This window comes from Rissa tridactyla, chromosome 3, assembly GCF_028500815.1.
Source record: "Rissa tridactyla isolate bRisTri1 chromosome 3, bRisTri1.patW.cur.20221130, whole genome shotgun sequence".
In the NCBI taxonomy this organism is placed as follows: domain Eukaryota; kingdom Metazoa; phylum Chordata; class Aves; order Charadriiformes; family Laridae; genus Rissa; species Rissa tridactyla.
The window spans coordinates 60,532,891-60,552,198 of record NC_071468.1 but is presented as its reverse complement, the minus strand read 5'-3'; the positions used below and the strand labels follow the sequence as shown (position 1 = coordinate 60,552,198).

Sequence of the window (19,308 nt, the reverse complement as noted above, 5' to 3'; positions counted from 1 at the left end):
TTCCTTTAGCTAATACTCTCCTGTATTTCATTATCTTTCCCTTGCCTTTTGCTCACCACCTCTTTCCAGATCTTTGTTCAGCATCGCTGCATCCCTTCCTTTCATACTCGCCTTGGTTCCCTGCACACCGCATCTGTGGTAATGACTCTGGAGATAATTCCACTTGACAAAGAAGGAACATCCACCTCTCTGGGGACAAAATAAACTTTGAATTAGCTTAGCTATGTCTTTAATATGTGCTTCACTAGTCCTTCCACTGTTTATTATTGCAGGACAATAGAATGACTAGATAGATACTTGGTGTCTTCTTTGGGCATCAATCTGTCAAGGCACTGGCAAAACAGAATTTTAATGCTTTATAAATCACTTGTTTATTGCTCAGCCTTGCAGCACTTCTAATTGTAATCTTTAAAAAAAAGCTGTATTGATTCTAATGTTACTTATTTCTCTAGGACAGGACAAACCAATGATGTTGATCACATTATACAGCTGGGGTGATGGAAAAAACATTCTAGCTGAAGTAAACCAACAAAATTGCAGTGACAAAAAGCACGTCAGACTTCTGCTGTTGCAGTTCTCTCTGAAAGATATATGTGACTCTCTTGCAGAAGATATCCTTGCTTATCTTCAGGAGTCCCTCAACACAATTCATGGCAACAGGAACCTGGAAACAAGATATCGAGTGGAGGAGCAAAGTATAATATTGCTCGCTGCACTACATTTGCTTGCTGTTGTATATGCTAGCACAGGTTAGATACTGCTACTCCAGTATTTTCCTAAGTGCAATTCTATTACGTGCCCTGAAGAAAAGCAAAAGCACATCTACACTGACGTTGTTACCTGTGCCGTGGTACAAGACTTGGAGCAAATGCTGTGCCTTGTCTTTGTCTGCTCTAGGTATCAGATGGAGAGGACGGGGGCACACTGGCTGTCTCTCTGTGTGCCTACACTAAAGGAGGCCTGTCACTCTGTGTGCCTAAAGGACTCTTTAGCCTACCTGCACCATGCCCGTGACTTGTACACCCAATGCAGACAGTTGACCACACGGATGGCACCACCCTATGCACTCTATCAGCTGCTATTCTGCATTTGCTACAAACACATTTTTTGCTACAGTTCTTCAGATGATTGTTTGAGAAGCGATGGCATCAGAAGGTTGACAGGGGAACAGTGCCTCCCAGCAGGATGAACGCAGCAAGCTTATTAATCTACGGATGAAGCTTGCCGTTCTGCAGTGACTAGTTCTCCCGAACTGGCAGCACACAACTTTCCCCAACATGGTTAGCGTCGCTGTGAAGACAAAGAGTGGTGCCATCTGCGCACTGAACGTGGTAAGCCATTCCACGCAGCGTGTCTGGGTCGTGCAGGTCATCTGCAAAACACCTCAGCACACAGAGTTGACACTTAGCGCTGAAACAGCTCTATGTGCAACACGCAGGTCTGCGCAGCCACCAGTTGAACAACCTCAGCCATGCACATGAGTTTCCTTGTGAGGAGCCCCACTGCCCCACGTAATGCAAAAAGAGTACGATTGCTCTAGACATCCTGGAGATGACCGCTCTCCTATTGTATCTCATATCTCAACACACAAAAGAGACAACTCCCCTGCTCCTCCCCAAGATACACACAAAATAGGCAACGAAGAAGCATCCTCCTAGGACAGACCCATTCCCACCTCCCTCAGAGCAGGGGAGGAGCAGACAGGAACAGGGGATCCATCCACATTACACAGAGGACTGGCTCCCAGCAGTTGGGCTGGGATGAACGTCGGCACTTACTCTCTGACCCCTGTGGGTCACCCAGAGCTGGGAGGTCCTTCCCAGCACTTAATTTTTGGAGAGTCAGGACTAGGTGCCACTCACCATGGTGATATTCCCAAAACACTCCCTACATCTTCTTTTATACTCCAATAGCAGTACCTAAGTTAAGAATAACAAGATGAAATGCACACAGTTCTTCTGCACAGCTACTTTTTGAGACACTTCACTGATACAGACAAGAACTAGACTTCCCATTTATATTTGTCTAATATCTTCAAGGATTTATTAGCAACTCAAAGAGCCAAATCTTCCTATACCTGAAACTTGAGGCTCTCCAGAGGAAAAAATGACAACAAACAAGGATGCTGAGTTACCAACCCAGCATGACTGATCTTACTTTAAACCCTTTTAAGATCCACCACAAGGACCAGAAATGCATGCTTTCCTGCATTTTATTCACACCACAGTTTTTCAGGGGTTTAAAGTAAGGGAATATACAGCATCAGTGTGTTCAGGGATGTCCTTTGAAAAACCATGAAAGCTGAATGGGAGAAAACACTGTGAGGTAATCAGTGTGATCAAGTTATCTCTCCGACTCATTAGAGCTCTAAATCAATGCCTTATGATACTATCTCTACTGTATCATCATTCCAGCTTGGAATTATGAGTAGTCGATGCCATTTGGAAAGCTTAAATTTTGCTATCTCAAGTTGTTTGTGAAACAGCTGCTCCTAAAATAGCGCTCTAGGCGCAGGAAGCAGAAAGATAAAAGCAAATCTATTCTGTCCTCCAAGACAGAATTAGTTTACGAAAGCATCCTTGATCCTGATTTAGCACTGCAGCTCCCGGCATTTTACAGATCAATCAGTACAGGCAGAAAAGGCAAGAAAGGAGATGAAATATGAGAAGTATACAGACAGAGACCACTGGAAACAACCGTCGCTTCTAGATAGTCATGTCAGAAACATCTGGAACCCAAAATGCTCTTTCACAGCAAATTCCAAATAGCCCATATTCAGAAGAATGCATAGAAGAAAGAGATAAGTCAGCAAAAAAGCAAAGCTAGAAGCAAAATACTTATTTGATTATTCTGGGGATGTGTGTGGAATTACATTTTATGATCAACTTTCAAGCTTTTCCCATACAGAATTCAAGTAGACTGACCTTCTTTCTGTCCTAACTCTTGTTATTTCCTGCTATTTACCATAAAATAGCAGTATCCTTGGCATCATTTAAAGAGATTTCCTACTTCTTTCCACACACGCAAGAAAAGAACAAACAGTGTCTTCTGGGTTTAGTGACAATTAAATGATATGGCCAGTTGTACGGTGGCACGTGCTCAAGTAGAAGTGTGCTACTGCTGTTCTCCTGGCATTTGGAGCAGTCTTGTTTGCTTCGTGCTTATCTTTGAAAGCTGGGACATCTTAAAATAAAAACTCAGTGAAGCCAGTAGGGACCTAGTTGGCAATATGTACTTTAAATATGCCCTGGTTCTGCAAATATCTTGTGAGCCAGATGGCTCTTACTGAAGAGAACTATTTAGGTTCATAAAGTTGTGTGTAATGTCGAGTGCTCAAACACATGAAACTTATATCAAACACCAGCAGAGACTGTCTTAAGTACAGTGTGTGTATTCACTTATGGGTGGGGTGGTAGTTGATGTTTTTGGTTTTTAATCATCAGCCAAGAAGTGAGGAGTTTGAGGGAAAGGGATAGCAGCTCAGGTCCCAGTCCCTGTAACACACTGTACAATAAGTGTGTCTCAACAGTCAGGGGGGAATTATCTTATGCTGTTTCCTTTCCACTGAGTCCTGGCAGAAGATCAGGCAGGGAGAGAAGAAATGCATGTGCTCACAGAGCTTCACAACAAGGAGCTTCTCGCTGCAGAGCAGATTACGGAATTGAAAGGAAATAGAAGTTATTGTCTTTAGTTAGAGAGCATGAATCTGTGACCTGCTGGCTTATGTGTCTGCAAAATGAATGCAAACCAAGTGCCCATGGTAAAAGAAAGTCTACGTACAAGTAATGCACTCAAAATGGCTTAACTCTTCATTTGCATCTTAAAAACTGAGCAATTTTAAATAAACTTGAAGATGCCAATCTAAGGCTTCAACCTGCTTAAACTTGGAGTACTAACTACGTGATTTAATTGCCCCTTCTGCCTTTACGAAATAATTATTTATTTTGTTGTGTTTATGTGCTTTCTTGTATCCAACTCTCCAAACCTCCCACTACTGTTCTCCTCTGATGCGCGGGTCCAGGAAACTGGCATAGTCCTTCTGATCTTATTTCTAGCTTTTATGTCAGCTCATCCCACCTTCCACTTCTTACACAAATAATCCTATTATCAGTTTGCAGTATCTGCATGATCGGAATGATCAGGTCCTGTTTAAATGTCAGACATACACCTTTGAGAGCACTCAACAATTCAAAACGCAGTGGCGATCAGCCTATTACGCAGTTATACTACTCCGGGATCTATACTGGCCCCCATTAGGTCGGCAAATGAGATTTTGACTGCTTTGACTTACAATGCAGGGCAAGTAAGTGCACACTAATGATGGAAAATACAGTGCACATATAGCGGCACCACAACAGCAAACACACACCGTATCAAATAATAACCACACCATTTGTCACCAATCCTGTCACTGCACCCGTACTTCTGTTTAGCAGAACTACTCATGTTCCACCCAGAGCCACCTGCCCGGCACAGCCCCATTTCACATTGCACAGTGCAGCCACTCTCCGTGCACAGAGGTGGAGCGGTGCTTCATGCACTGCTTCTCCAAACCAACAACGGGGGCCTGAAGGACCGGCAAAGGGGAATTCACAATGACAGCATCTTTTATTTCACCCCAACAAAGGGTCAGAGCACAAGAGAGGTGCTGCACCTGTGGGGTCAGCGGGGTACTGCAGACCTCACAAGAAAAAGAGACGCTCTTGTCTTGCAGAAGTTACCATGTCAGGACAGGACAGGACAGGACAGGACCGCTTGACGCTTTGTGCCGCTGCACGTGATTAGATATCTCTGACTTAAACTGACAGATTTTCTGCTAAGCACTGGGACAACCAAGAATCAGGTTGCACGTGTTGGTGTTAGTTTTACAACTGCAATACCGAGAGGTGCAAGTGCTCAGATTGGGAACCTCTTCCTTCCTCGTTCTGCCAGAGCTGGATTTGTTCATCTTCCAGCAATAATGCCAAGCAGACCCTCTCCTACCACCTCTTAGAAAGAGAGTGTATGTACCTTTTGTATTTATTCAGGAAGATCCTCATCATCAAGGTGATATGAATAATCCTGTATGTTGGATGAAGTGGCCACACATGGATACGTATGTGGATATACCATGTACCCAAAAACACAGCTTGGATATTTTCCTATACAGTCCTTTATAAATTAAAAGTATCAGCAGTAGAGAGATTATCTTTAAACTCATATTTTAAAGACAGCTACTACTTTGTGCTCTTCATCAGCTACTTTAAACCTCTTCTACAAAAGCAGTTAGCCTTATTGGCCCTCCTCTGTAAGGAGGAACATACTTGTTATGCTCAAGTCACACAGGGAAAGCAACAGCCCTTAGAGAAGAGTCTGGCTGTCCCAAATTCACCTTTCCAGAAAAATGAACTGTCATTTGGCTATGGGACGCAGACTTTTAATGAGGAAATAAAAAAAACCTCTAAGTTAAATTTTCACAAAGTTATGTACTTTAAGAAAAAATAAATCATATGATGTGGTAAATCCTTCTTCCCCACAGTAAAAAAAAAAAACTAAATAAACAAAGTCACGTCTCCCATAGGAGTCAGTGACAGCTCAAGACTTGACCACAGCAAGCTGTCACCCTGCCGAAGAGGAATAAAAAACTGAAATAAACCCACCACGGCCACTTCTGTCAGCCGGGATTTCAATGTAGGTGTTGAGACCCGTTTGCGGGCAGCAGGTCCCACAGACGTGCCCTCACGGGGGGACAAACCACTCGGACCACAACCCGAGTTTCACGCCGGCGCAGTGCCACCACCCAAGGCACCACCCGCTGCCCCACGCTCTGCCCCGCGAGTGCCGTGGGGCTGAAGAGAGGCACGAAGGGATGATGAAGAGATGGGCCCCTCATTAAACCCCCCGATTCTGGGGCCCTCCTGCTCCCGCAAGCAAGAGGGGCTGGAGCGGGCCCCGGTGCCCACTGGGTGCCCGGGCCGGGGAACCCGTCCTGGGGCTCCGGTGCCAGGCTCAGCGGGCAGACAAGCGGGAGAGCCCGCGCAGCGGCTGGCGCTTGGGAAAAGCTGAGGGGAAGAAGGGATAAATAAATAAATAAGTCAGTCCCCTCCTGAGGGCGGACACATGTGGCGCAATTCGCTTTCTGCGGCGTCGGCGGGCGGCCCTCCCGGCCCGCCAGCCCCGGTGCTCGGTGCTGCCATCCCCACTCCCGGCCCCAGCCCCTCAGCGCGCCTTGCTGCCCCCCGCTCGGCCCGGCCCGGCCCGGCCCGGCCCGGCCCAGCTGCGGGGCGACGGAGTGCCCCCGGCCCGGCTCCGCACGCCGCCCCGCTCACCTGCCGCCCCCAGCGCGGCGCGGCCCTGCTCACCTCATGGCCCAGCTCCGCGGGCCCCGCCCGCCCGCTCCCCCAGCGCCCGGCCGGGGAGCTGAGCGGCAGCGGCGGCAACGGCTCCTCCCGTCCCCGCGGCGGTGCCCGGCCCCGGGGAGACGCCTGGCGGCGGGGCGGCAGCGGGCGGGGCGGAGGAGGGCCGGGCCGAGGGGCGGGCGGGCCGCCTCCCCTCCCCGCTCCGCTACTCCGGAGCGGCGAGGCTGCGGCAGCACTGCCGGCGGGAGCTCGGAGGCCGCCGGGAAGGGCCGGGCCGAGGCGTCCCGGTCGGGATGCAGCTCGTCCGCGGGTGGCCGACGGCTTGTTCTGCCATGGCGCTGCCGGAAAACTTGTTGAAAACGACGTGCGAGTGTCCCGGCCCGCGGCTTTCCCACCGCCGGCGTCGCCACGGCTGTGGAGCGCAGAGGCGTACCTGCTTGTGAGCATCCACACAAACCCCTCACCTGCACTGGCGGTAGGTGACTACTTCCAAGGAAGGCACCTCACAGCATTAACAATTTCCTGCACAGATCTGCTTCGTTATCTTGGGGGTTTTGTTGCAGACTTGTGCCCTGGCAGGTTGAGGGGTGCTGGCATGTCCCCTGTAGGGACTCACAGCTGTTTCTTCTTGTCCTGTTGCAGGTCATCCTTGTGGAGATGCTTCCACCTTCTCCATAATCACCATTTCAGTGCTGGAAAACCACAATCGGATGCAGCTGAGCCTTCTCTTCTCCAGGCTGAACACATCCAGTTCCTGTAGCCTTGCTTCCTATGGCAGGTTCTCCACATTTAACCATCTCTGCGGCGCTCCATGGGACCTTCTCCAGTTTTTCAGGGACTCTCTTGAACTGGGGAAGACCACAGCTGGGCTCAGTCCTCCAGGAATGGACCAACAAGTGCCAAATAGAGTGGAATAATGGCATCCCATGGTCTGTTGCCTATGCTCTTGCAGACACAACCTGGGACACCACAGCTTGCCTTCACAGCTGCAAGGGGTATTCCTGCCTGGCTGCTCAGCTTGAAGGCCACCATGCATCACTGGAAGTGTTCAAGGGCAGGTTGGCCGGGGCTTTCAGCAATCTGATCTAGTGAAAGATGTCCCTGTCCGTGGCATGGGGGTGGACTACATGATCTTTAAAGGACCCTTGCAACTCAAACCATTCTGTGATTCTAGGATCTTAACGTGGGCTATGTTGGGTGACCCTATGTGTTAGCTCCTCATGTTATGAGGACATTTTGCAAAAGGTCGACACCTTTGGGGTTTATCAGAGGAGGGAACTCCAGACAGGTTCATTCCACTAGTGCACGGTGTGCAACAGGTGACATCAGTGTCTTTATATGTCTCCACATCTGGATTGCTGTGGTCTGTCCTGCCCTCTAGTGCCTGCAGTGTCATCTCCCTCTGTCCCCTCTGCTCCTCCTTGCACCCACACACACGCTCAAGAGATGTGGCTGTGGTTCTGAGCAGGGAGTGGAGCTACAGACCCCCAAGCCTCCCCCATGCCACTGTGGGTGCAGAGCTGGCCACCCCACGGCCTTAACCTGCTGGGGACACAGACCAGAGAAAGAGGATTTGGAAGGGAAGGGCATCAGGAGGGGTCCCTGGGGGGAGGTGGTATGAGGGATATGGTGCTCTCACCCAGGCTCCCCTAGCCACCTGCATGCCAGCCCCCGAGCCACCCTGCCAGCAGCAAGTCCTGTGCCGCACAGCCTGCTTGTCTGCATTACAGCACACTCTACCACAATACACAATGCTTGAGTTGTATCTATACATTCTAATGAAGAAAAAATTCAGGGTATACAATTCATTATTTTTTAATAGTAATTTAAGAACACATAATAATGTCACAACCTATGTAAGTAGAATAATTCAACACTTCCAGTAAATTTTCTAGCAATCAAACACAAAGCAGGAGTGACAAAAATGAAGATAGTGCAGGTGATCACCTTCCTCTTGTAACGTTCCTAAACAAAATATTCAAGTCAGCGTTTGCTTGAATGTTGAATGATTCATGGTAGTCCTCTAGGTTATGCTAAGTCTCCTGTAAATACATGACAAAACAATCATTCAGTAACAAGGAATCCTTAAAACTGACATACAGTGTCCCAAAAATGAGCTGAAACATTTACCATTCTCATGAATCATGTCACAAAGCCTTTTTGTTTCTCTAGATAAAGTTAGCCTGAAGTGATTTACCTGATTTACCTAAGTCACAACAGGAGTCTCCAGCATCATGGGAAAAAAAACAATGCAAAATCTTGATCCTACTGAGACTGAGGTTAAACCTCCCACTGACTCCAATGCCTAAACCAGAGTTTCATTTCAAGCCTTCAATTCCAGTCATACGCATAAAAATAAATTCTTCTTAGAAACTTATAGATAGATGTAGCAAGCACCAACTACCTTAATTTCATATTTGTAACACATTTTGCTGGATGCCTTAAGGAATCAAACAAAAACGAAAACACAAGCACGCTTTGTTGAAATACTGTCAACTCAGCAAACAGAGGAGGAGTTTACAGGGGAATATTCCAGCTTTGAAAAGCATCCATGGGTATGTCTATCTACACTCTGTACTGTGTGACTCCAGACACTCAGTTTTAACACATTCATATTGCATCAAACCACTGAGTGGATTTGTTGCGGTTACATCTCATTACTTCTGATTTTCAGCTACCTACAGAGAGAGGTGAATAACTGACACCTTCCAAGGGAGCTCTTCCATGTAACCAACAGCTGCCCTGATTATCACTGGGTGTCCTAGCCCAGCATGGAGGGAAGGCAGGGTCTGCCTGTGAGGCCACAAGTGGTCCAGTGAAAAGTCTGGACGTGCCTTTTGAGGGTATGAGATGCAGAGATGGTACTTATCTCTTCGGGTGTCATTCCTGACATCCCATTCTCAGACTGGGATCTGGCCTGCTGGGTTAGCACACATCTCCTCTGACCTGCAGAGAAGAGGGAGCACTGGAAGAAGAGGAGTCTGGACAAGGCAGGACTTTTTCCACAGGCACAGCTAGCAAGGAAACGATATTGCTGCAATGGAGCACAGATGAGCTTTTATGAGGGGGAATGTCCCACTTGTGGAGTTGGCCTGTGAACAGACAGATATGTGTGGCAGTGCAGGCGCATTTTGTCAGTCATGTCTGGCACCATTTCTAGTGAACCAGCAGGAAAGGACAATTACAAAAAAAAATATGAGGCTGGACTTAGCACATGGCTCCAGCCCCTCACCAGTGCTCTGGGAGTCAGGAGGCTGAGGAGGATTTTGCACTGGACAGAAATTCCCAGTGGCAGATAACTCTTTGAACCTGAAGAGCTTCAGCAACAACAGCCTTTGCTCTATTACCTGCTGAGATGTCCATCCAAATTTGTCAGGAAAGGAGAGGCTAACATGAGTGAAAAGAAATTTATCTAAGTGCCATAGCAGTTACATTTCAAAATAGGGAAAGTAAGGAAATTCTGTTCTGAGAACATTATCAAAGCAACTTGCAAAGGTTATTAGGATGCTCTCAATGTCCTTCTCATGACCATCTAGTGTGGGGTGTGGGACAGCATTACTTTTCAACTGTAAACATCCCAGGTTTTTGATGGATTGGACTGTAGAAGGGGGTAGAATTTCACTGCCATTCATTGCACTAGTAACTTCTGTCTTGCTTCTTACAGCCTGAAATCAGCAATATCAGCATATGGAAAACACGCTTTAATGCTCTACTGTTGCTTAGGCTCATCCTTCAGCATAGCTAGGGCACAATACTTGTAAATAGATAGGAATTTGTTTCTTGTTTCAGGTAAGCCGTTCACCTCCATTTACTTGATGACTTGCCTGTTTGTCACTCAGTTTCCAAATCCTCTGTTCCTGCTTGATCTGATTCTTCTAACTGGGAAGAGATGTGACGTGAAGGCTGCTCCTCAGCAGAGTGGTCAGTCTCTTCATTCTCTGTGACCGGTTGGTCAGCAGTGTCTGTCTCACCAGCCACCTGGGGTGCTGCATCTGTTGGCCTGGGCTCTTCAGCAGGTGCCTCTGTCTGATTAGGCAGAGATTTATGGCTAAATGCATCTAAGCGTTTTTCAACCACTGTACAGATCAAGGCTGAAACAGAGAAAGCCACCATTAGCAAACATGGAGGGAAAAAAAACAAACCTATAATTTGAGATTACTTTATACATTACTGACCTATAACTTCTTAAACAGGGGAAAAAAAACCAAAATAACATTAAAAAGGAAAGAATACTAGAATGAGAAAAAACATCCCTGCTGCTGTAGCCTAGTTCCAGCCAAATGACCAGTTTACACTGAAAGCAGTGATTTGAAAGGGTTCACCTGGATTGTTTTGTTCATTTCCTCACAGTTGTTCCTTACTTCTGGAGCAGGTCACCTCGCCAGTAACAAGGACTAGCCAGGTTGCACACAGCATGATGGTTTTGGCAGTAGGAAATACTGGAACTATGGGAGCGATTAAAAGATTTTTATCTTTCTGAAAGGCAGCAGTAAAGCACCTATTGCTGTTTAGCCTTTGTAAATTTGTCTAAACATTATACCCCTTCCAAATCAAAGAACGTAAAAGAAAACAAAAAATCAACACTCACTTTGATTTACATCATTTAAACATGAAAAACAGAGGCCAACAATGCAGAGAAAGAAGTTTAACACAGGAAATAGGACAATGTACAGGTGCTAAGAAGAGCTTCATTGTTAATTCATGGATTGACTTCTCTGAGAGGACAAACATAGCCACCTTACACTGTGGGTGCTTCCCTTGTAGTTCACAGCTCTTTTATTGGACAGTAGCAAAATAAATTCTTTAAGGATCATCTTCATTCAAATACGTTAAAAATGGATCCTTAGAGATTTTTCCTATGCTTCTGTGTAAGTGGGGGGAAGAAGCCACAAACTATCTCAGCTGAGGCTGTGTCTGCCTCTACAAAAGTTGGAGAATCTAATTTGCAGTTCCTTTTGCAGAGATGATGTTTACTCAACAGTGGGTGATTGGGTGTAAATGGGGAAATACAGAGGGTAAATAGCAAAACAGAGGCTGATGGTGTTACTTATTGGCCTACTCCATATGCTCTGTGTGTCTTAGAACTGGTGCAAGATCACAATATCTGATTAAAAAATTAAACAGATTTAACACGAATATGATAGATGTTCTCATCAATAGTGTATCCTGCAGCAGGATTCTCCTTGGGATGCTTATTCAGTAGTCACATACAATATTTCTTTCTTAAAAGGAGAGAAAATTCCCTCCTTTCTGAAGAGCTACATGAAGTGATCCTGGAGTGTACATACTGGCATATATATCATAGGATGAAACACCTAACAGACCAGCTGTAATTATCCAAATTATACCTTAACAAAGGATCCAGGTTAAACTGAAAATAAACCCAAAGGAAACAAATGCAATTGTAATTCAAACACAAAATCACAGCAGGAGAAAAACTCTAGGAATGAAAGATGTAACGCAAGGATAAAAAGTGGTTTGATCTAGGCCCACAACAGTGGACATGCATTCATCATAATTTGGTGTTTCTACACAAGACAGAGTTTAGATTGTTCAGGTATTCCAACTACAGCCTCTGAAAACTGACTAATAAAAGAACCTGAATACTTACCTTGAACTAGCCCAAAAGACGGGTGATATTTTAATCTATTTCATAAGCAAGGACATTCGCCATCCCTGGAAGTGTTCAAGGCCAGGCTGGATGGGGCTTTGAGCAGCCTGGTCTAGTGGGAGGTATCCCTGCCTATGGCAGGGGGGTTGGAACTAGATCTTTAAGGTCCCTTCCAACCCCAACTATTCTATGGTTCTATGATTCTATGACATGATTATTGATTGCTGAGGAGGTAAGCCCTTGTTTTGATGAAAAGTGGTGGTGACCTGACTTCTCAGTCAGCCATGGCCTACAATTATCCCTCTCTTCTCCTTTCACGTAGGATGAACAAACTACTCCACAGCTCAGGGAGCTTACAAAAACAAGTTAAGAGACTTTTGTGGTATACACATGGCTGTAAGCAGAATGAGCTTTTCTGTTCCCACTGGCACAATCAGGCACACTACAGAAAACAGCACAGCAATGATGGCTGTGTAACACATGAGAAATACAAGTCTTATAGCAGAAAAAATAATTGTTGTTCTTTAACCATTCTGTTCCTGCCAAACATATTGCATCTCCCAGCATCAAGACATTCTCAAACGGTATAAAGCCAGCAGAGAGAGAGTAGTGCAGCATGACTGACACTTCCATTATTTCAGCTGAAAATCAGTTACCTAGATGTATGTAGCAGTAGTTTTCCAACATTAAAAATGTTTTAATATAGTAAAAAAACAAAAAATGCCACCCCCCCACCCCCCCCAAAAAAAAAAAGCCTTGGAGTTCTTACTAAAATGACACCTGCTACCTTAACTCACAATGACCCTGTAAAATGTGATATTTGTTCTGACTGGGAAAAAAAACAATCAAGAACATCAAGCAGCCCAGATGAAATTCCAGGATTTGGTAACTCACAGTCAAGCACTGTCCTCCCCAGAACCTTCCTCTCCAGTGTTTCTTCCACTTCTGTCATCAGCCATGGAAGGAATTCTGTCTCAATATCTGTAAGCATTTAGCAGGAAGAAAGAAAGAAAAAATGTCTTTTTATTAAGGATGAGCAACAGGATCTTGGGGCTGTTTTTCATTTGCTGTGATCATTAAGGGATGAACATCTTTGCCAAAAGACACTTGCTTTGCAAGGGACAGATTAAATCTCTCAGGTGTTGTTGGGTTTCTTATCTCCTGCCTCTCTTACTAAGGTTCCTCATTGTTACAGACCCAGACCAGAATCCTCTCAACTTTAGTTGATTTTCAAAGGGGTCTGGCACCCTTGAAGGGCTGGCACAGATGAGATACACAGTAATGTTCTAGTGAGATGAAAATAACTATCCTGAACAAGTCAGAAGAATAACATTTCCTGCCTTGCTTTCCAAAGACGTCTGGCCTCTGGTCAGCTGAAAGCATTTTCTCTCTCTGACTAAAGAGCTCTTGCTTACCCATGTATTTCTCAAATCATGCCCTTTGTACACCATGGTCCCAAAGCTTGCCCGGTTTTCAAAATACAGTCAGTTTCTGCATTTGCCCCATGACTCATTCTGGACCGAGTGTACCTATTCCCAAGCTGTGGTCTGGGCACCTGTGTGTTGTCTGGGGAAATGGGGTGCAACAAGGTAGCCTATAAGAAATGCTGCTGATTCTAAAAGCTTGGAAGTCACCGATGTACAACTCCAAAATTATTTTCAGGGCCTAATTATAATTGCCTAATTTCTCCATTGCTCTGGTAATAATTAACAAAGGTTCAGAATGACATACAGATTTCTTTGCCTGTCCTATCAAAATACATTTGCTTCAGTTTGAATCTCTCTCTCTCTCTCTCTGCTCTACCAATCCTAACCACCCATTTGTTTCTCTCCAATTCAAAAGCTGTAATGCTGTCAGCTCTTGCTTATTCTTGACTACTTATACAGATGACCAATAATGTTTGTTTTAAAATTTTTAGTTTGGAAACTATCTCTTTAGCCACAAATGTAAATGAATAGTCTCATGAAATTATTCTAAATCATGGGACAATAAGCTATGTTTTATGGTTGTTCTGACCTTTACATTACTCAGTTCACATATTAAAAAATAAAATAAAATACAAACCTCTTTCTACAGGGTCATAAAAAAAACCACTGTCACGAAGATTGTTGAAGACCGAGGGAACGAGATCAGCCAGGTAATGCTGAGCAAATGCCCGGGCTGCAATTTTCTCTGTGGTTTCTTTCTGTTTCTGCAGCATTTGCATGTGCTGGCGTTTGCGACGTTCCTGTCAAGACAATATTGCATGTAAAACTTTCAGGCCTTTAGCCATTACTCCTTTGATCTAGACTTTGAAGAATGGTCACTGTGTGAGAGATAAATAGCAACAATAAGAGTACCAATACATTACGGCCTTTAACTTTCACAAAAACTTCTCTTGTGAACAAGTGCTTGAAAGCAAGCTTGTACTCGATCTATGGAGCACTAAAAACCACAAGGACTAGGGAGAAACACGTTCCTTTGGTATACCTTTTCTGATTTTGGCAAGTCTGTAAAATAAGGGACTTGGAGATGGCCAAATGAAACCCTTCTCTGATACCTTAATATGCATTGATCTTATGATTCTTTGCTTTATTATCACAGATAAAGCTGATTGTTGGCCCCGGAATAAGATAAAGTTGGGTCAGGATTTCCTGAACTTTCATCTTTCCAGTTTTATATCCTATTTGATGTGATTAAAGATTAAAACTCATATTAGTCCAGGAAAACATATACTATGTATATTATTATATGTATTATCTATATATGATTATATTTCTATAATGAAAAGACTTGAGTAACAGCTGCGCCAGGTACAAAGTGCACTGTCGGGTTTGGTTCTCTCCATCAGATGTCCGAGCACACCAGTTCACTGGACCATGACTGTTCTGAATAAACACAACAGCGTGCTGCTGGTGCATGAGAGCAAATGGCAGAGTGCAGCTGTATGGCACCAAAATGCTTTGCGGAATAGCAAACTTGACAATAGCCTTTTGGGCACATCCAGCTTATTTCACAGCTTGTCTTTTGGTACTGGAAATTTTTTTTTTTTCTCTTCTGATGAGCATTCAGACAGGTGTGTTTTGCTCTTGGGAAGTCCTACCTTTTCCTCTCTGTATCGCCTGTCCTGCTCTTCCAGGCGCTGTGCTTCAGCAAGCTCTGCATTACGCAGCTCTGCATAGGCACGCTGACGTGCCCGCAGGTGGGCCAGCTCTTCTTCTTCCATGACTTCCAGCAAAGCTTGCTCAACTGTTTTCCCAATCAACACTTCCAGGATCGGCTTGACTTCAATGTCAAAGTCAAACAACTGAGGATGGGAGTCAGGGAAACAGAGATAAATGACCTTTGATCACAATCACTCCTAGCATCTTGGCAAGGAGAAAAGGAGGATGAACAAAGCCCGTGTGCTGAAGACAGGCCTGAGAAGTGCAGGTGGGGACCCAGTGTCAGCCAAAGCAAGAAGTGTGAATGCAGGTGAGGAATAAGTGATGAGAGGGCTGGAGTGAGACACCACAGCTGCTGTAGGGGCTGCCAGGGAGGAGCAGAGCACTCACCTGGACCCTATTTCTGTTCACCTCTGGGTTCCCAGCCCCTTCTCGGACTGGATCCTATTTCTACAGGGGAGAGCATTTCTTCAACATTGTAGTTCTTAGCTGCAAGCAGCAGAACCTTCCTTAATTTTGCATTTAACCTCACAGCAGACAATGGGGACTTCCCCCCCTCCCACCATGTTCTGTGAAGATAAGTTTCTTTCTGCTTCTGCCTCAATTTTGCATCAGAAATGTGCTTTGTGACAGCACTTGCAGACCTGTCTTCATTTCATACCTCTCCTTCTTCTATTTGCGTGGCCACATCTTTTCCTGTTTTGGCTGGTATGAAGAGTGGAGTGGCTGGTCTGTCCAAAAATGCATCTGTTTGACACTCTGTATCAACCTCTATTATCCGGTCACTAATCTCTTCCAAATACAGCTCTAGAAATAAAAGCGCATCCGATGCTGCAAGTTGGATTCTTTTTATTTTAACTGTCAACTATTTTTGATGACTCTATAGGGTGAATTATATCCAAAGAGTGCAAAAAAAGGTCTTATAGAAAGTAAAAAAAAAAAAGAGACACCTCAACTTAAAATGTAGATCAGTTTGCTGCATAGGCCATCTGATGCCGTGTTCTCTGTAACATCTGGTGCACTTCTTAAAATGGCATTTCACTTAGTAGGTTTCAAAAGTCAGAGTCTAGACCATTTCAGTCCACATTGCAGAATAAGCAATTCTTGGTGGAGTCAACAGGATAGTTAATCATTATCCCTTTTTGAAATTGTCCTATCTACTAACAAGTAATATTGAAAACCTATCTTTTTCTCCATTGTATGGGGCAAACCAGAACACTGGATATTGGGTTAAAAGAATGATACTCTACTTCTGATCCCACCAGGAGTGGCTTTGAGGTAACCACACATCTATAACAACATGTGCTTGATTTGAATTATAACTCTGTCTCCTACTGCAGAGATAAACAGCCTGGCTCAGATAGTAAGATCTGTGAAGTACTTAAAATTATCTGCACTAGTCAGTGGGAAGAATATGAGACCAAGACTTCCACACTAGATAGCCTTCTTCTGCATCCAACAGAATTCGAATGGTGAAAAGCTGCTGTGTGCACTGGAGGTGATATAGGAGGTTCAACGGGGCTGGGGCTGAGGGAACATTCAGCAGCCAAAGACCATGTCTGATTAGCATGTAACACAGCTGTTTTCCCAGTTTGTAAGTCAGTCCAATCTGAACTGATTTTCAGAGGGCACAGCAATACGTTACACTCACCTCATGATTACCCCACTGCCAAATTTTGGTTTTCCTACAAATAAAATAGTTTTCCCACAAATAGGGCAGTTTCCTATTCTAAATTAGGGTGAGTCCCACAGTTTTTAATAGTAGTTTTATTATTACATATGACTGTACTCTTAAGCAAAATTTTTAAAACCCCTCAATTTTAAGCATACACCAAACTTCTCTGGTGATACTGGAAAAGACAAGAATAAATGAAATCTTGACTAGTGTTCAAGATCATACACTGAAAACTGAAAAACAGAGCCTCTGGGAAAATTTCACTAATTAGCCAAATTTATTAAATACACCTACAAATAAGCGGTTATAACGTAAAGGATTAGAGAACCTCTGATTCTAGAATTCTATGATTCTAACCTTAACCCTATGTGATTCTACCAACTGCATCATCAATTTATGAAATGAATATAAATCATCAAGGTTTTGTTTTCAGATGAATTTTAAAAAAAATAAATTCAGCTTTTTACCTGTCTGCACATGAATATGCTCTCTGCCTTCCACAGGCTCAGGTGTTCTTGGTTGCATTTGCTCTTTTGCGCGCTTTCTAGCCAGTGCTTTTTTCCGTGCTTCCCTCTGCCTTTGAATCTCAAGGGGACTGGGTTGGGTACTCTGAGCAGGGATGAAGTAAAAAACACCCAAACCAGATTACGCTTCATACTTGGAAACAATACTAATTTCTCTCAACCGGAAAATTAAGGGGGTTGGTTGATTTTAATGCTACACATCTAGCATTTCAGGTTTACTTTTCTGTAAACCTGACCCTAATTTTTCAGTTACCTTAAAGACTGTAGGGCATGAAACTAATGAGGTATGCTAGCTGCCTACAGGCACATACTAATGGCATCTCACGCTAAGAGCAATCAGTTGCTATTTGGAAGTGGATATTATATACAGAACTTTGCTTTTCAAGATAAAGTACATTAAAATGGCACGTTCTTGCTGAAAAGTGAGAGATTCTAAGTAAAGCTTTAAGAAGCTCACATGGACTTAAATCCAGTTATATTATCAACAGAATTGTTTGCTAGATAAAAATTGTACGTTCATTATTGTTGACGAAGCAAAAGAAACCCATACTTTTACATTCTGTACTGTATTTGTGGATTGAAATGAACATCACTTTCAAACTTCTGAAACAGAACATATGTGAAATTCACCCTAAGAAACAGCTACTGAACAACACAAAGTAGCTTTTAAAAATACAGACTGCTTTAAACTCTTATATCATCAAAGTACCTATATAGAAATATTCTCTGAAAATAAAGTGTCACTAAAACATTTACTACTGTGTCACACAAGCAGCTTTTACATGCAGCAGGACCATCTAGCTCTGCTGCTTTAGTAGGGTAAGCTAAACTCTACCCCAAGACTTAATTTCCCAAGAGCTGCTGTTCTCACTGACACCACCTGTGGATGCATATGGTACCAGATGATGCATGTCAGTCATTGGGGGGGGGGAAATAATCAAGTACCTAATGAGAAAAAAAAATAATGATCAGAACTACAGATGTTCGTGGGAAACTAAATGCTTTGAAGAAAGGCTGAGAACAGTCACGTCCCAGTATAACTGGAGAGTTTGCGACTGTGTGAAATACTTTAAGCAAAATTACAACTTCAGTAGTTAAAATTATTAGCAAGGAACAGTTTTCCAGCCCTACCCGTTACTTTTCAGCAACGCTGTAGTACGATCTACATAAAAGACATACCACGGGTACGACTTGAAGGGCGTAAGTGTTGCCGCGCACCACTCTCCTGTCATACATCAGGTTGGCGTACCGAACGGGTTCCTTCTCTCTGCGACATCAAGCACAGACAGCCGTGGTTACAGAGCTGCCACCTGTACGCTAAGCACCTCAAACAAGCCAGAAGGACTCTGAAAGGCCAGAGGTGTAAGCTTCCCCCGAAGGATTCCCTTCCCCCGGGCAGGGCGGCGAGGGAGAAGGAGCGAAGGGCAGGAAGGGGGCAGCGGTGCCCTTTGGGGGCGCGCAGGCCGCGGCCCATCGGGCACTCACGGCTCGGCGGCGTCCGGCGGCGCTCGGTACTTCGGGCGGGCGGGCAGGGCGCGGGGTCGGCTGCAATAGCTGTAGGGGACGGCGGGGGCCGCCGCCATCTCCGTCTGTCGTGCGGGCAGCATGGCGGGGTCCGGCCGTGGCGCGGCGGGGCCGGACGACTCGATGAGGGAGCCCTAACGGCCGCCGGCGCCGCGGCAACCGTCTCCAGGGCAACGCGCGGGCGGGGCGGGAGGGCGGCCGTTGGCCGTGAGGCGGCTGCGCCGTTGTGGGGCGGCGGTTGGTCCCGGTCTCCGTCCCGCTGGTTTCTCCTGTCAGAAGGAGCTAAAGCCTGAGGGAGATTCCAGGGGGAAGCTGGGGCTCTTAACGGGAAACGATGAATTTTAAGTGCTAACGGCTTTGGGCTTGGCGGCGCTGCGGGGCCCCTCCTGGGCCGAGGCAATGAGGGAGTTTCACCGCCGGGTGTCACCGTCCTCCTTCCGCCTGCGTACATGCCGCTCGGGGACTGGGAGGTTCCCGGTCAAACGCGATTTTA

At 45.2% G+C, this 19,308-nt stretch overlaps 2 protein-coding genes across 3 annotated transcripts in view; both read right to left on the bottom strand.

Annotated features, from left to right (window-relative positions):
• Positions 1-6,454, bottom strand: part of PLAGL1 (PLAG1 like zinc finger 1) — a 47,645-nt gene extending 41,191 nt beyond the window's left edge. The window contains exon 1 of one of the 2 annotated variants that reach the window (XM_054196596.1): positions 6,342-6,454. The gene's annotated coding sequence lies outside the window, so the exon portion shown is untranslated. The other variant, XM_054196598.1, reaches the window with a different exon arrangement.
• A 3,713-nt stretch (positions 6,455-10,167) lies between these two features.
• On the bottom strand, positions 10,168-18,898 carry RSPH3 (radial spoke head 3). Its single transcript, XM_054196165.1, has 8 exons — positions 18,777-18,898; positions 18,471-18,558; positions 17,235-17,376; positions 15,754-15,899; positions 15,032-15,235; positions 14,014-14,176; positions 12,844-12,930; positions 10,168-10,429 (listed from the first exon to the last, which is right to left on the bottom strand). The coding sequence occupies exons 1-8, from the start codon at positions 18,896-18,898 to the stop codon at positions 10,170-10,172; spliced, it is 1,212 nt and encodes a 403-aa protein (XP_054052140.1). The 3' UTR covers positions 10,168-10,169.
• Positions 18,899-19,308: the final 410 nt, after the last annotated feature.

Bases quoted from the DNA above. Each gene is read 5' to 3' on its own strand.
- RSPH3 (XM_054196165.1), bottom strand. From the start codon at position 18,898: ATGCTGCCCGCACGACAGACGGAGATGGCGGCGGCCCCCGCCGTCCCC. The intron at 14,177-15,031 runs GTAGGACTTCCC...TTGTCTTGACAG, and splicing joins GGCGATACAGAGAGGAAAAG to GAACGTCGCAAACGCCAGCA. The intron at 12,931-14,013 runs GTTTGTATTTTA...AAATGCTTACAG, and splicing joins TTATGACCCTGTAGAAAGAG to ATATTGAGACAGAATTCCTT.